The 17270-nt window shown below is 37.8% G+C and overlaps 1 protein-coding gene across 4 annotated transcripts in view; it reads right to left on the bottom strand.

Annotated features, from left to right (window-relative positions):
• Window positions 1-244: 244 nt before the first annotated feature.
• The window catches only part of LOC120335751 (uncharacterized), a 31548-nt gene continuing 14522 nt past the window's right edge, over window positions 245-17270 (bottom strand). For 2 of the 4 annotated variants that reach the window (XM_078109439.1, XM_078109448.1), the window contains 13 exons: window positions 15307-15513; window positions 12799-12957; window positions 12311-12442; window positions 11999-12106; window positions 11251-11379; window positions 10748-10819; window positions 9126-9286; window positions 8234-8309; window positions 7746-7919; window positions 6143-6229; window positions 5341-5557; window positions 4150-4301; window positions 245-1842 (listed from right to left, as the gene is read on the bottom strand). In XM_078109439.1, the coding sequence (XP_077965565.1) occupies window positions 1700-1842; window positions 4150-4301; window positions 5341-5557; window positions 6143-6229; window positions 7746-7919; window positions 8234-8309; window positions 9126-9286; window positions 10748-10819; window positions 11251-11379; window positions 11999-12106; window positions 12311-12442; window positions 12799-12880 (1533 nt within the window). In that variant the 5' untranslated portion in view covers window positions 12881-12957; window positions 15307-15513 and the 3' untranslated portion in view covers window positions 245-1699. Of the gene's footprint in view, window positions 1843-4149; window positions 4302-5340; window positions 5558-6142; window positions 6230-7745; window positions 7920-8233; window positions 8310-9125; window positions 9287-10747; window positions 10820-11250; window positions 11380-11998; window positions 12107-12310; window positions 12443-12798; window positions 13031-15306; window positions 15514-16720; window positions 16822-17270 lie in introns of those variants that run through there. The other 2 variants (XM_078109445.1, XM_078109452.1) reach the window with 2 other exon arrangements.

Raw genomic sequence — 17270 nt, 5'->3', positions numbered from 1 at the left:
TTTATCGCGATTTTTTCAGAACTAATAATTGAATAACACAAAATCGCGATTTCAATTTTTATAAAGAATAAGATGCTCTTTAGGCTGATTTTATTATATTAGTTTAAAACAATTTTCACGGAGTAATATTTTGGGGTCTTCTATTTTCATTCAGATTCCAATATTCATTTTCGTCATGCAAAACCAATATACGATATGAAAAAAACGGATATCGGCTTGTTGCAATAGACGAGGGATCGCGAAAGACTTAATGTAAATCAATCTTCCTGCCAAATTGGTAGTTATACACTTTTATTTGACGATGCAAAATTCGAAAAATGTCCAAACAAAGCGGAGGAAATAAACTCTTCGCTAACTGCACATGTAAACAACACTAATGACATATATGCTGTAGAACTAAACGATAAGAGTCATCCAGTCAACGACACCTTGTATGACGAAAAATTGCATACAATTATATATCTCCCAAGTATTAAAGATTCGATTCGAAAAAAATATTCGATTCTGAAATCATCAGGTATTCGAAAACGCCCAGCCCTAGTAGTGACTCAAGATTACAGAGATCCAAAAGGCAGAGTGTGTGTTAGGGCATAATTTTATTCCGATTTTCCTTATTTTAAGTTTATCACGAGTTCGGGGACTGTCTGTGTTAGCCAAGTGAATATACCAACTGCCCATAGGTTCCAGTTCCTTCACACAACTTGATGTAAAGTAGGCGAACAAAATTAGTTACCTCCATATTGGTACATACACTTCTAGAGCGCCCAAAAGACACAGGCAAAATGGAGAAAGATATCGAAAATAATATTCAGACTCTATAATCAGCATGAAAAGACAATAAAATTATTGATCAAATCAAACTGATTACAAAATCAGGAATGCGAACAAAACTTTAAGATTTAAAACGTACAGATTTTGATTGGAAGCTGTTGACAAAAGCTGTGATACGTGTACGCGGGTCCAGTATGTTCCCCAGCTTTAATTTTGGGGTGGGTGTTTACAAAATTTCGGGGGTGTTGGATATTTAGTTATTAGGGATAAAACTATTTGTACCGTGTAAAAATGTGGTATGTATTTGACTGATTGGACCACTTTCTGAATATCTAAATACATTTTTGTTTAAAAGTTATGATAAGAAGCAAAGTATGGTGTCACAGCTGAAAATTAGATGGGGTCAACTGCTCGCTGTTGTAATAAACAATTGCATTGTGACATTCATTATGAATGCACACTTGAAAAAATCTGGCACCACCAATTAGAACCCATCATACCAACCTGTCTTCATGATACAGAGCAATCAACTGTTCGATAATAAAGCCACACACAGAAACGAATAAAAACTAACAATCCATATCGATTAGTAGGATTTACATATTTATCTCGGAGGAGAGGAAAACTATACTAGGCCTCTCGCCCAGTTACCAGTCCATGTGATTATTTAGCCAGTTCTTTGTTCGAGTTGCATGGACTTGCATTAACATTTTGAATGATATCTTGGTTTCACTGGTAATGTGCGAACGAAATTTATTACTCCACAGAGGAGACAATATAATGTACTTTATCAGGCGTTCCCCCAGATATATCACTTTTGGTACCACATTGCTTTTTTTTCTTATTGGAACAAAAACAGTCGCTGTATAAGGAAACTAGTGGGAAAAAAATTATAATAGCATTTGGTTAGGTACACTGTCAATAATTATTATTTCTTTATCATGCTGTAGGTTTTTTGATCGATGATTTGTTCAACGCCAGCTTGATTTCCAACAGCTAAATCGAGTTTCCTCTTCTGAGTGATTTTATATTCGCAAGTGTCAGCGTTTGTGTTGCAGTAGGATATGTAGCCTAGAAAGTGAAAAATGAAAGAACTTGAAAAAACTCATAATTTTCCATTTTTTGAATATATTTTTAACATTCCATAACATGAGAGTTGCAACAAAAGGGCCAAATGTGGGAAATATATATATATTTGAAAACAGAACAAAAAATAATCATCATCAAAAGTAGGGATGGGCAATATAGAATACCGAATCCGGAGGATTCGAATCCCAAAGTATTCGAATCCAACGGGATTCGATAACAGGATTCGGTTTCCGCCTCTCCGGCGCCATGCGCCAATTTTTGTATTTCGGCTTTCTAATTTATCAATCATAGACGAGCGTTTTTCTCGCGTGGAAATCTCTCTCGTTCAATTAAACTTGTGTCTGCTCGCAAAGAACCCGTAAATCGGTGAACATCAGACACTGTAATTTCAATCGGCATATTAAGGACAAGATGTCGGCAATATAACCTCACGGCGAAGACTCGTTATTGCACCATTTTTCCGTTTTCCCGCTTTGCTATCTAGCTAGCGTATAATAATAATAATTATTTGTGCCGACTTACTGGTGATATTCCGATAATCTGAATGCAACAATCTTTAATTGTTTACAGACGTGCCTTACCAAAAGCCAGGCATTAAATGTTATAACATTACTTGCGATTGATTTAGATCAAATATTAGTTACGAATAATTTTATCATACGATTTTCCGAAATACAAAGTTATATCGCAAAACGCGAACATCTGTCACATTTAAATTTCACTCTCAAAAGAGAACATATTTCCCAGTCCGTTTCTATCGTTCAAGATAGACGCACGTTTGATCGAGTGTCTTTAGTATTTTAGTCGCTGATAAACTTTAAAAAGAGGTGCCGCGTCTGGCGAAGATAGTGACATATTGAATTTGAGTAGAACTAAGTCTGTGTAGATAATGATTAATGATAACGTTTTTATCGTTCAAGATAGACGCACGTTTAATCGAGTGTCTGTAATATTTTAGTCGCCGATAAATTTAAAAAAAAGTTGCCGCATCTGGCGAAGCTAGTGACGTATTGAATTTGAGTAGGGCCAAGTCTGGGTAGATAATGATATGTAACGATAATCATAGAAAATGAATTAGTCTTTAGATGTTATTACCTGATAACTAAATACGAAATCGCGTTTACGGGAACTTGGTTTTATGTGTCTTGCTCGCACAGAATAAAAAGTTGATTTTAATTGATAGCGGTTAAATCTAATATTTTACAACGGCGCATAGGTTGCAGTGGCCACACGCTGGTTCTGCATCTAATTAATTCTCAGCGGGTGTGTTTCAGTACACTCGGCAGACTTACATTAATAATGATTTAACGCCGTTTCATGACTATTTTTGTATTTAACCGCTTACTATTAAAGTGTGTAAAGCGTGTCTTAATTTAGGATATCAGTATTTATTAGTATTTAGGGATTACATACATTTGGAACAATTGGAGGCAAAAAAGATTGTAATATTTCTCAATTTTATTGTCCTGGGAAATGCCTGTTTAGTATCAAATGAAATCCAATGTTCAGGACATTTCCAAATAAATAATGCATTCATAGTAAGTAATACATTTGCAATTTTACAACATCTAAATCCAGCAATGTGGAAATTCTCACTATTTGAATAAGTATGAAAATAGAATAGGATTCGGTATTCTGGATTCGATTTAACTATTCTAGAATATTCTAGAATAGTAAATTATTCTACATTGCCCATCCCTAATCAAAAGTTACGATAGTTTTGAAATATACTCTTTCAAAGCCATATTTGGTTTTGTTGGCCTAAGCTTTTCTTTGACACCAAAAATGGAACACAAGAGCATAAAGGTTGAAAACCACTGGTATAAAGCGTTGCTGGATTTAAAGATGCCCCCCTGCGGTGCCCTCTTTCTCTTGATGCCCAAAGCACGTGCTTATAGGATAAGATTTACATATTTATCCCGGGGGAGAGGAAAACGGATAGGAGGGCTTAACCATTTGGCGAAATATGGCTTCTCGTCCGGTTACCAGTCCATGTCGGATATGGGAATATTTAGTTATTTGTTTTCGGACTTGATGGTAGAGGAAGCCGTAACCGACCAGCGGTTACGTGGACCACCCTACGGCGGCGAGGAGTCCAGCAATCCTGGACAGATTCGAATTTGCAAACTCATACAGGGTAATCAGAGATGCGGTGGCGAGCGTATTCCTAATGCTTAGCACGATGAGCCACACGCCGTGCTTAATGGTTAATCCAACCCTGCTGCTTGTATAGAGCTTTGTTCAGAGCGAAAAGCTTGATTAAGCGTCTGATCTTGTATTCCTACCCACCCTGATGTGAAGACAGAAATTGTTCATCCACATTGAACTGTATGTTTGTCATCCGCTGCCCAGGAATAATCTTGAACTCAATCTCATCCTCAAACGATGCCATAAGTGGTTCCAGTGTCTTGATAGCAGGAACAAAGCCTTCCGCTTCAAGTCTGTTAGAACACAAAAATAACAATATTTTGTGAAATGTTACAATGCGTAGTTGCACAAGAAGCTTGAACCAGGATAATGATTCTGAACTTCCTATCAGGAGTGTGCAACCTGCGGCCTGCAGGCCAAATGCGACCCACAAGGAAACTTGTGCATTCTGCAGAGAAGTGCCAATTTTGAAAGGTGTGCGTTCCGCGGAACAAGTTTTTAATTTAATCTCGTATGTGCGAGTAATTCCAATTCATTAATTCTCTTTGCGTTGCAATTCCTGATCTTGTGCAAAGCGAACAACACATTTCACAAGATCAATAATTTAATTGTGTCTGTAACTACTAGAAAGCCTATGTTCTGTGAAGGTACCCACAGTATTTAGACAAGAAGTGTGAAATGGGATAATGATTCTAAAATTTTTATGTACCGCACTCTCGGACAATTTGTATGGCCCTTGGAGAAGTACCAATTTTGAATGGTGTGCGACCCGCGACACGAGTTTTTAATCTGGTACGTGCGAGTAATTCTAATACCTTTGCTTTGCAAAGCTATATTTCAGTCTAATTTATTACCAATGCACATGACGTTGAAATGACTCATTTGGGTCTGCAACAACTAAAAAGCCATGTTAAGGTGCGTCCCGCAGTTTCGCCTAGTTATTTCACTAGAGTATCGCGGGAAGGATTAAGTATTTTATCCATGTGAGCGCCTTTCTTAATCATAAACTGTCAAGTTAGAATTTTATGCTCGATGGGGAAAAATCTGAGTGGCTTGGCGGTCGGGGTTGTGGCCCGCGGGTCGCCTGTTGCACACCCCGACTTAAACTGTTCAATAGCAGGAGTGCAATCTTGAGCATAACACTAGCTAGGTATCCCATAGGGTAGGATTTACATATTTATCCTGGAGGAGAGAAAAGTCGATAAGACAGCTTAATCATATGACAAACCGAGGCCTCTCATCTGGTCAGGTCGGGTATGGAATTAGTTAGCCAGATATTTGTTTTCAAAGTATGAACTATCCATTCGAGATTGAATAAATAAAGTAACTAACCGGTCCTGAAACATATTTTCAATGGCTTCATCAGCAAGACAGAATCCCATTGCAAATTTCCAATCCGCATTATTGTACAGAAAGCAAGATATTTTGAAATTGATATCTGGCAACCTATCTCGAGGTAGGAATGCTGTTATGTTGCTAAGGTAACGATAATGAAGCTCCAAATGCCCTTCGTGTGTCAGATTCGGACGGTCCAGCTCTTTCCATTCACCTTGAATTCAAGATTTTCATATTTATTACTGGGATAGGAGTCCAGTAATTCTTGCGCATAATTCAAACACAATTCAGACAATACAAGAGAATTAAACAATTGCACTGGGGTTCCTCGAGCCTCTGGAATGTTTCATTAAGGTTCCTTTTTGCCAATAAAGCGCTTGTTCACGCTTTTCGTTCCGAACAAGAGCATATACAAATACATTGGTACGCGAGAAGCTAATATTATTTAATTATTATGCAGATACTGTTACATTTTTGAGGCAAATAAACATACATACATACAAGGCGCAGAATCGTCCCGATTCGGCATTACCTCTAAATACTCCGCGTGGATTCGCGGGTTCGAATCCACTGCGGAGATAGTCATGTGCTTGGGTGATTCAAGTAACCACTGGTCGGTTAAGGCTTTCTCCACCATCAAGTCCATGCTTCCGAAAACAAATACCTAATCCCATACCCGACATGGAATGGTAACCGGACGAGAGGCCGTGGTTCTCCATATGGGTGAGCCGTCCTATCAGATTTCCACCCCCTGGGATAAATATGTAAATCATATCCTATCTCGTATATAAATTTGTACCTTCTTCTGTTTCAGTAAAGATTCCAACAAGAACAGAAGCTTCTGATGAGCACCATGTTGGGAGCAAGATCTTCAGGCTCTTCCGACCTTAGAAAAATATATTACATGGGTTTGAGGATTTCAGGACAAAGGGATATTGTCGAAATTTCAAAATATACTTATTTGAAAATATTACAAAAAATTAAGGTGCATTTAAGATGGTATCTAATGATGTTTGAAGCAATATTGACCAAGTATTTGAATAGAAAGTTACTAGAATACAAAACAGTGCACATGCGTTTTCGCATCTTTATCGATGTTTCGTCTTTTTGGGTTAAATCTTGAAAAAATTCGTTTGTAAACCCCTTTTTAGAGCAATGTGCATGCCTACCCCAAAACTCTCCACAATCACATCCCAATAAAACAATATAACAATTCGGAGTGTTTTGGTACTGCGAACTTTTTAGGTGTCGCTGCCTGAAGACCTTATGAGGTCCCTCGCAACTCCTGTCACACAACTTAAGTTAAGTTCCTATTGTGTTTGAAATGTTTTTTTCTTATGATACGTTTATTTTTGCTGACGAAAAAAATGATGATTAATAGATTATAATAATTATTATGCTTGGATTTTTTGATTTGTGCATTTATTATTCAATCTTTAACGGAACATTTGCTTGCGATAAATGTAACTTGTATTCTGGATTTTCCACAGTTTGAATAGTTTAAAATATATGTATATATATATGTATTGCAATAATACAAAATAAGTATAAAATATTAGCAATACACACAAATACAAAGTAAAATATCCGGCGCTCCAGAAGTGTGTGTACCAGTATGGAAGTCCCTACCGGTAATTTTATTCGCCTCCTTTACATCGAGTTGTGTAAAGGGACTGAAAACTATGGACAGTGGGCATATTCACTAGGCTAACACAGACAGTCCTTGAACAAGTAAGAGGACTAAAATAAGGGAAAATCTGAATAAAATTATGCTCTAATATGGTACACATACTATGTTCTGGTTGTACACCAAAATTTTATAGAAATTTGCACAAAACGAGGTCACAAGCTCTTTACTCTTTGTGGAAAGATTTCTAATAGAAGACTTGCAAAATTTCTAGATAAAATTCTCTACCAAAATGGTCGAGAAAAAGCGACGAATTAAATGTTTTCAGAAAAAACTTTTAACGTGAAATCTCAGCTGACACAAATTTCCCTAAATAAATTTTCTAATGGGAGCGTGAAATAAACGGAAACTCTCCTCGTTGTCACAAACCGTTCTATTTAATCGAAGGCGACCTTACTCTCTTTTATCCCTCTACTCGTTCTTGTGCTTGTTACAAAGGGCGACATTCAAGAACAGCGTTTAAAGTTTCAAAAAACATTGCCCTCTTAGATTTGTTCATAAAAGAGGATGGATACGAAACATTTTATGGAAAGGGACTGAAACCTATGGATAGGGGGTATATTCACTTGGCTAACACAGACAGTCCTCGAACAATAAATAGAACTAATATAAGGAAAATCGAAATAAAATTATGACCTAACCCTAACCTGGTACACACACTACGGAAGTACCATATATTCCTCCCCGTGGGGCTATTCAATGGTGGGCTACTTACCTTGGAAAGGTGAGTTAAAGGTCAGTGTTGAGCTCGCATGAATATGGCCACCTGGTGACGCTACTGGAACGATATTGTACTTGATATCATGCATTGTTGGTTCTTTGACGGAATGTGCCGAGAGTTTTAACCTGCAGCCCCCAATAAATATCACTGTTTTCTCCTGAGTGATTTCTGTAATTTATACAAAAAATGAGGGGTTGAGTACAATCACATTTCTCATAATATCAAAATCTATTGTTTCTTATAGACCATGTACCCGAGGGCGAGAACGAATGACTAGCCAACTAATCTCATACCCGACACAAACAAGCGGCCTGTATTCAATGAAGGTTATTTATAACAATGCAATTCGATCGTGCAACTTTACAAAATACAAAATTGATTTCTGAGAGAGTTAATTTGGGGTTCACCCCTATAAAATAAGTTTAATAGCACTGGCTAATTGCTATTTATTGTCTTAACAGATTACCAGATGAAATTTTTACCTCCTAATGTTGACTGATTCGTCCCAAATTTCTTAGGTTGTCCACCATGTCTCTGCACTGTTGATGCGAGCGTATCCTAGAAAACAACACAAGTTTTTAGCCAGAGGCATTTGGACCATAGAGAGGATTGCTGGACTGATTTTTCGTTGCCGTAGGGTGGTTCACATAACCTCTGATCAGTTACGACTTCCTCCACCATCAAGCCCTTGCATCTGAAAACAAATAACCAACCAATAACCAATAATATGTAAATCCTATCCTATGCTTAATGCATTAGGTTGTGAGCAGTCGTTGAAATCAGGGGATTTGCGCGAACCCTGTTGTTAATGAGTTCGGTACGAAAGGATAGGATAGGATTTACATATTTATCCTGGTAGAAGAAAGCCGATAAGACGGCTCAACCATATGGTGAACCACTGTCTCTTGTCCGGTTACCCGTCCATGTCGGGAATGGAATTAGTTAGTTATTTGTTCTCAGATGCATGGGCTTGATGGTGGAGGAAGCCGTAACTGACCAGCGGTTACGTGCACCACCCTATGACGGCGAGGAGTCCAGCAATCCTGTCGCTCATAACTATCCCGCATGGAATTCGAACCTGCGAACCCACGCAGAGTAATTAGAGATGCGGTTGTGAGCGTATTCCTAACGCTTAGCACAATGAGCCATACCGTCGCGCTCTTCTTAAAATCTTGAATCAATGCTTTGAGTAGATCAAACGTAACATGAAAACGCCAAATATAACGCTAGTCAGCTGCTGTGCACGTAATCTATTTGCTGCGCCTGTAGTTTAAAACAAGAACAATGGGTTCGCTGATATTTCGATATACTAAGAACGAGTTCGCTCAAATTCTGCAATAAAATAATATCTTGAAAAAATAAAAAGAAACAAACTTTGTTAACTTCCTCGACACTTCTGGCAGATTGAACGCACCCAGTTGTTTGTTCTTTTTTTCCTTTGACCTTCCTTCTGCCGATTTTAACCTTCTCTGCATGCGCTATCATATTGTCAGTTTCAACCTTATCATGAAATTCGACGACGACAGTTCTCTCCCCTTTTGCACATGTGAAAAAAAAAATTAAAGTTGACATGTTTGCTATTCTGAAACGAAGCTATTAGGCCATCTTCCACTGCAAATAAAGTTTGTATGTTTCCGTTCCGTTTATACGACGCTTATTCGAGGCTTCTGCTTCGAACAAGGCCCTAGAAGAGCTACTATTATTTGAAAAACCGGAATCGTGGCATTTCCCAGCCAATATATTACACACTGAGTGATATTGTCGACCCAAGATCTTTACTTTTAATGCCAACGTAGTTAAGTCCAGCGCTTCAACCTTCTAGACCAGCGGTAGGCAAATTACGACCAGCGGGCCTGATTTGGCCAACCGAAGTATTTCATCGGCCTACTTGTGTCTGCTGAAATCACAACTATAGTTCTTATGGATATAAATTTCCGTTGACAATGTTTACCAAAATAATGTCATATTGACCTCAATTTTTAGATAGATAGATAGATTTATTTCGATTCATTGGCAAAAAATAAAACAATACACAAAAAAGAGAAAGGCGAATAATCTGGGAAGTGAACAAAACCTAAAAATAAGTTTATAACGTATTAAACGTGTTACTTCGTGCTTCTTATTATTATATAAACGTTAGCCTAGCTGTTGTGAATAAACTGTTTTTATTCATAGTTTCTAATAACCGAGTTTTTCCGGCCCAGTAACCAAGTCTATTACTTGTAACTGGCCCAAAGTAATTGCCCATTTCTGCGCTAGTCCATCGCGCCACTAAAATGTTCCAAATAGCTCGCGATCGATTGATTGGTGATAAAGTCATACATAAAAGCGAATGAGTATTGAAAATGCAGATAACTGCACGCATAAGTACACAAAAATCAGGGCTCCCGAAGTATGCGAACCAAGATGGCGGACATCGGAATGTAATATGTGTACTAGGTTACGGTTAGGCCATAATTTTAGGTATAAATACTACGGGAGGCTCTTGGCTAGTCTTCGAACTGATAATAGGGCTAAAATAAGGAAAATTGGAAAAAAATTATCGCCTAACCCTAACCTATTACCCATGTTACGTTCCGATGTCCGCCATATTGGTTCGCATACTTCGGGTGCACCCAAAAATTCTTCCGGTGACAATAAGCTCGACTCGTGACAATAAATTTGTATTTTCTATGTTCAATTCAATTTGTTAGTAATGTAATTGTGACTAGAGTAGATGATGTATTTTGTGACAGTGCTGTTATTTTATAACATACGACACGCGCTGCGTGAAACTGGTTCAATGGACGTAGGTTGGGGGGTATGTTATTAAATTCACTCATCACATGCGATCGATCAGTCAAGGCATGGCGATCGACCGGTCGGTGTTTGCCAACCTGATGTATAATGAGCGAGGGGGATAAAGACTTACAAAATAAGCGAAATTGGGAATTTGACGAAAAAGGAGCGTCTGTGGAGCATTTCTTACCCTACTTGTCATATGGAGCGTCTCTTACCTTTTTGTTTGGCATTCACTTTTTTGGGTTTTCTTGCTTCCCGGTAAGCTATTTTCTTTTCTGCCATCTTTTCTAAAATGTAAATTTTTTAAAGAGCTAATATTTATATCAAAAAATATCATCAAATATACTAGTGTTTGGTGGAAGTCGGTAAACCACGAGCCACGCTGAAATCAATATCCTATCCTATGCAACGCTTGCTCTCGTATTACACTCCTCAGCCCCGATTTTTTTCGGTTCGGCCTTGCTTGTGCCAGCAGTTCCCAAAGGGTGCGCCGTGGGGCACTAGTTAAAGGTACCATGTTTTCCCGTAGGTGTCAACGAGATTTTTTACTGGATGATTTGGTGCCGCACGAACAAAAGGTTTAGGAACCCTGATTGATGGGAACCCACGATATGTAATCTGTGATAGCAACACAGTTGAGTCCAACACTTTCACAGCTAGGCCATCGCGTCACCCAAGATAGAGTTAAATGCACTAGTTACAGCCTGAATTAACCCACCCTTATCCCTTGAGATTTCTTCATCATTGTCAATTTCTCTGTTATCAATAGTGACCTCATTCACATCCACCATGAAATTCCTGGCTTTAACTTTTGCAAGAAATTTTACTGAACTGCGACTTCCAGAATCTTAATTTTTGAGTAGGAGAGTTTATTTAGGCCTGTATATTGTGATCTTAGCAAATAATAGGTATAAAGCCAATAGGTGGTCTTGTGCCTATTGAATGTAGTCAATAGCAGGACTACTCAATTATTTTTCCAGAGATACACATACAAAACTTCAAACTTATTCGGGTCGACATCTTTAAACACGCACCAATGCGGCTAATGATTATTTGCTAATCAAGATTGTTTATTATGGCCATACAGTTCCTTTCATATATATTCAGGTGCAAATCACAAAATAGCCTTTATATTTATAAAAGTCCTCTCATAAAAGGAAACTCCCAAAGTAGGGTCAATAATCCGAAATAAAAAAAATAGGTGCGGTCCGAATCCACTCCAATGAGTCAGATTCGGGCCGCGGTCCGCCAGTTGAGTAGCCCTGATATATAGTTTAGGTGTCGCAGCTCAATAACCAGTTATGATTGCCTGTGGCTTCCCTCCTGTAGAACTGTGTGATTAAACTTTTATCCTAATTTGTATGTAATTGTTTAACTAGTTTAAAAAATGTTGCTTCAAATTAATTGTAGGAAAAAATTAAATATATTTATTCAAAAATGTATTACTCTGTGCTGATTCATCTCACCTGCTGGTCTGTCATCAAGGTCTTCCTTACGCCTGCAACGGGTTGTATTCCTTCCATCGGGTCCTGCCTCAGCATTATTCACATGCGGCGTGTGTTCTATCACTTCACCTCAAAACGTCAATGCAACACTTAAATTATGGAGCAGTTATGTTTTTGTCATGTCCCCACTTTACCCATTTTATAATAAATTGGCTAAGCAATGGAGTTCGATCCGTTCTTTATTGGTAGCTTCCAAATTATCAATGGATGCGTGTTAGTTAATTAAAGTAGTTGCGGTTATTAAGAACGAACTCGTTACAATTTAATTCTTACCTTGATCGTTGTTCGTGTCAGAATTCGACTCGCTTGAATTCCCTCTCCACCATGTCATAATGCGCGTTAACCAATTTTCCAGAAGCTTGACGACAATTTTCGTCCAAATTTTTTTTATCGGCGGCGTGAAAGCTGGTTTGGATACGAATTTCATTGTTAATATATGGAGGGTTTCAAAAAAAATGACAAATGTTTAACTTTTTGGAAAAATTAAAAAGAAATGATGACCTGATCTCTAATATTAGTGTTCAGCTATATTCACATTAGTATTTCATTAAACAGTTTTGGAGTAATACCACGTTTCCGAACCGATGAGAAACTTTCTCATTCTTGGGAGAAAAATTTGATTTGTATTTGCTGTAGTGTCACTACTATTCTTTAGTTTTTAATTACCGGTATTACTATACCACTCATATGTGTACACCTTACAAACTGTTTAATTAGCACAAAAGCTTCATATTTACAAAATGAAGAGATAGATTCCTTACCTGCAGTTATGATTCCAACTATGACAGATGCCCATGGATGTTCCCAAATATATTGCCAACAAATTCCCAAATAATTACCCATTTTCTCCAGATATTACAACCTAAAACTTTTGGGTGGATTTGAACCCAAATAAAACGTCCCAGAGGCTCGAGTATGCTCTGTGAAATAGTTTTATGGTCTGAATTACATAAATTATAAATATGTATAAAGCAAACTTCTTACTGGCAAAACAAAATGATCCTCAGAGTTTAATAATAGTATCAAATCAAACATAGTAGGTATTTGAGCATATTCAAACAGCATATACCGGGTGGCCCAAATATAGGTATACAGTTATTTTTTATTACCTTCCAAGCAGCTAGAAAACTAATGTTAATTCACACTAGATTTATTATATAGAAATAAGCCATTTTTGTGGTACTTAACAAGTAACATAAAGTGAACTGCAAGTAGCTTCAAAGCATATAAAATAGTTTAATAACTGTATACCTACTTTTGGGCCCCCCTGTATAATAATATAGACCAGCGGTTTCCAAACGAGGCCATAAAAGATTAGGAACCACTGATATAGACTCACGACTTGAATGGAAACTAGCGAAACCCCTGGAATGTGCCTATCATTCCCATTGATCACTGTGCCACTCGGTGCACTAGTTGTCTATTGTGCATTAGCTGGTACGATAGGTATTTGTAAATAAACTGTATTTTTATTCATGAGTTTCGAATCTGGCCCAGTAATCAAGTCTGTTTTCCGTAACTTTCCTACTCAAAAAAGTAATTGCCCACCCCTGCTCTATCGACTACGAAAATACAATAATATAGAATACCAGTATTAAATATCTCCAACCTATTATTCAACAATATTGAAGCGTACCAGTTAGCAGCTACAACCTCTTTCAACACAAAAGCAGAAAATCCAATTATTAAAAAAATTAGAACGGGCTCTCTTCTTATCAAACTCATTAACAACGCTTCTCTCTTTTTAGAAAATGTATGTCACTACTAAAGCTACATGACACACTTTACATAAATCTAATATCCATCTCCAGAAAAGTCAAATACAACACTAATGCATGTAACCCACTTGCTGCGGTTACTAATGTCTAAAACAAGAACTTTTTCGCTCATTATCCCGATAGTCCAAGAACTACCCCCCCCCCCCCCCTCCAACACTGGTTAAAAAGACAAGATATCTTCAACCTTTGTCATTTTTATTCAACACAGCATACGTGTCACCAGATACAACTTCTCTACACAAAAGCAGAACTTTTGCGTTACAATGAATAGACAACACACCCCGGTAACACCCATTCTTTTGTGAATTGAAGGTTGTCAAGCAAATACCCATAAACACAATGGCGCAAGTCAGGGTATTCGCGCACCCGTTTCTGTATGATAATTAAATTGTGTAACAGAGATGGGATATATGTTCAAGACACTAAGACACGGGAATGTCCGTCATGCACCCCCAACAAATATAACTGCTGTGCTATAGTAGGAAAACAGACATGTACAAGTAAATACAAATATACAATACAATTTTATTTCGATCTTTCGTCTAGAACAGGTGTTTCCAAACCAGGGGTCGCGACCCCAAATTGGGTCAGAGTGATAAGTAGGTAGGGACCTAAACAGGTCGCTGAGGTTTGGTAGCGGATGGATGTACAAAACATCTAAGATTTGACAAACCATGTTAAATTTAGCAGTTTGTACCATGGCTTACTGTAAAACAGGCCCATAGGCATCGCTCTATGCTTATGCTATAGAAAATGTTAGTGCCAATTGTGACATCACTGTTTGGTTTTAGCTTATTTTACTTAATACCATCACATGACCAATCTCAAAAGTCCAGTGAAAAAGGTTGTAAAGTTTCATGAAAAATATATATATTGACCTAGGGTCGCACTGGACACTTAAAAGTTGTTTTTAGGGTCATCCTGGAAAAACCTTTGGAACCCCTGGTCTATAACACAGATAATGACGACTGAAAGATCGGAAAATGGTCAAAAAAATAAAGAGAAAGGGGCGCTCCATAAGTGTATGTACCAATATGATAAATTAGGAAAAAAACGATATCCAGGGACATGGTGAAATCACACTATCAGCAATCAGTAACTTATTTTTCCACAATACTAAAGTACACATTTGTGAATAAACATAAAAATAAAATAAGTAAAAGGGTACTTCAGGGTGAAGCGAGGCACGAGACACCATTACTGGTTATCGATCAGCGACACCCACTGGGTATTTTTATAGAAGAGTAAGGAGCACGGGTCATAAAAGTTTGACACCTACTGCCATGTGCCAACATGTATTCAGGTATACCTCAACGCGCAAATTATCCATTCCCGACACAGGGAGGTAGCGACAAAAATAACAATAAAGGCTCTAACGAGGCCTGAAATGATTATCCATTGGAGGGCAAGTCTGGTCCTCATGGTCGTATCGCTCCCCCCCAGTCTATACCAAATCAACTTTGTGTATATTGTATATATTTTATCATATACCATTGTTTGTTTTCTGGTTGACAAGAGCAATAAATCTCTCTCTCTCTCTCTCTCTGGTACCAGCGGTCACAGTAATTCCCCCAACAGCAACGGCCCCAACAGCATGACAGTTATTTATTTTTCAAATTGCCGAACCTCTGATCTTGATTTCCATCGTGAAGTACCGTAGTGTTCACTTGACAGGTTTTCATGTCCTGTCTTTTGCTGCTGGAAAGACAAAAAAGAAATAAATAGGTTTGCTTGTGCTGTTAGTTAGATCTCTACTACTCATTCGAGAGGAGAGGAAAGTGGATGTTTAAGCGATATGTTTTATATCATACTTAGAGATATACAAAGTGTTCATAAAGTCCCTTTACAACCTCAATTTTAGGTACTCCCGAAGTATGTGTACCAGGTTAGGGTTCGGCCATAATTTTATTCCGATTTTCCTCATTTTAGTTCTATCACGAGTTCGGGACTGTCTGTGTTAGCAAAATTATTATCAATCCTTACTCACAAGTTTCAGTCCATTTACACAACTTGATGTAAAGTAGGCGAACAAAATTAGTTACATCCATATTGGTACACATACTTCTGGAGCATCCAATTTTGTTATGAAGTCAGTTCTCACTATATCTTAACCAGGCTTGTTGATTTTTACTTCATTCAATACATCTGTGAGGATCGGAACAATATATGAAATCCATAAATTCCCTTTGCAACTTTAAACTATTTTAAAACTTTATGGACAACCTATATACGTAATCCATAATAAGCATCGAACTGTATCCCCAGATAGCATTTTGGGGATTTCCTGATTGGACAGGCAAATGAACTTCAGAAATGAACCTTACTAATGAACTGTACTGAAAGAAGACATGAATAATCTGAATATTGGAGCGGCCACATCTTTCGTGTGAAGTCCTAATGGTATTATACTATGCTAAATGAAAATCAATATATCTATTAGAAAAAAAGTTTATGACACCCCGAGTTGCTTGCTTTACCAAAAGGAAATAGACTGAACAACCACAGCAAGCTAACCATGGCAACAGCAGCAGAGAGATAGCAACTACCGATGCAGGCGCATGGGCTGCTAAGCCGTACGGCTATTTCAAAATATTAATCCAAGTAACTGGACGAAAGGCAGTGATTCGCCATATCATTAAACCGCTTTCCTCTCCTCTTGATAAATATGTAAATCCTATCCTATGCATGATAACAGCAGCACACAGCGCTTACTACAGGCTGGTAAGCCGCATAGATATTTTCAAATATTCAATGTAAATTTCATTCAAATTCAAATATTTTAACCCAGAAGAGTTGAAAACTCCAGATTCCAAAAACATCAAGTCCACGCAAGCAAATGAATTTACCTGTGCCCATTTGGTGTAACCAAAAAAAAATACTTAAGAGGAATGTGAGAATTTCTTACTTCGAACAATCTTCAAGAGCTCCTGGGAGTGCTGGATTAGTTACAATTTCAGTGGGCAGAGGTCGGAGGTCAAAAGTCGCCTTTTAGGTTAATGAAACTTTCTGAAAAATACAAAACGTTGTATTACTTATAAATCATGCTCAATTTTAATTTTAAATCACAAGGTAGAAAGAGCCATACTGTTGAATGCTCAAAAAAGTTCTAATAAGAAGGTTTTTTTTTCAAGAATTTGCTCAAACCAAGGTCATTTCTTACATCTGAAACAAATACCTGGCTAACTAATCCCATACCCGACCTGGACTGGTAACCGGACGAGAGGCCGTGGTTCTCCACATGATTAATCCGTCTTATTGACTTTCACCCCTATGAACTGGGTGCCACTGTTCGATAACCAAATTTGGTTTCTCACGGCTCCCCTCACCCTGGAATGTTTTTTAAACGTTTATTGCAATTTGTACATCAAGTGTGATCTCAGTATGGCCAGAAAACTACTGATTACTGATGGGAAAAATATGAAAATCCTTTTCTATTGACTCATCCAAAAATGTAA

This window comes from Styela clava, chromosome 2 (assembly GCF_964204865.1).
Source record: "Styela clava chromosome 2, kaStyClav1.hap1.2, whole genome shotgun sequence".
NCBI classification, from domain to species: domain Eukaryota; kingdom Metazoa; phylum Chordata; class Ascidiacea; order Stolidobranchia; family Styelidae; genus Styela; species Styela clava.
The sequence above is the reverse complement of the archived record's forward strand: the minus strand, read 5'-3'. Positions and strand labels throughout refer to the sequence as shown.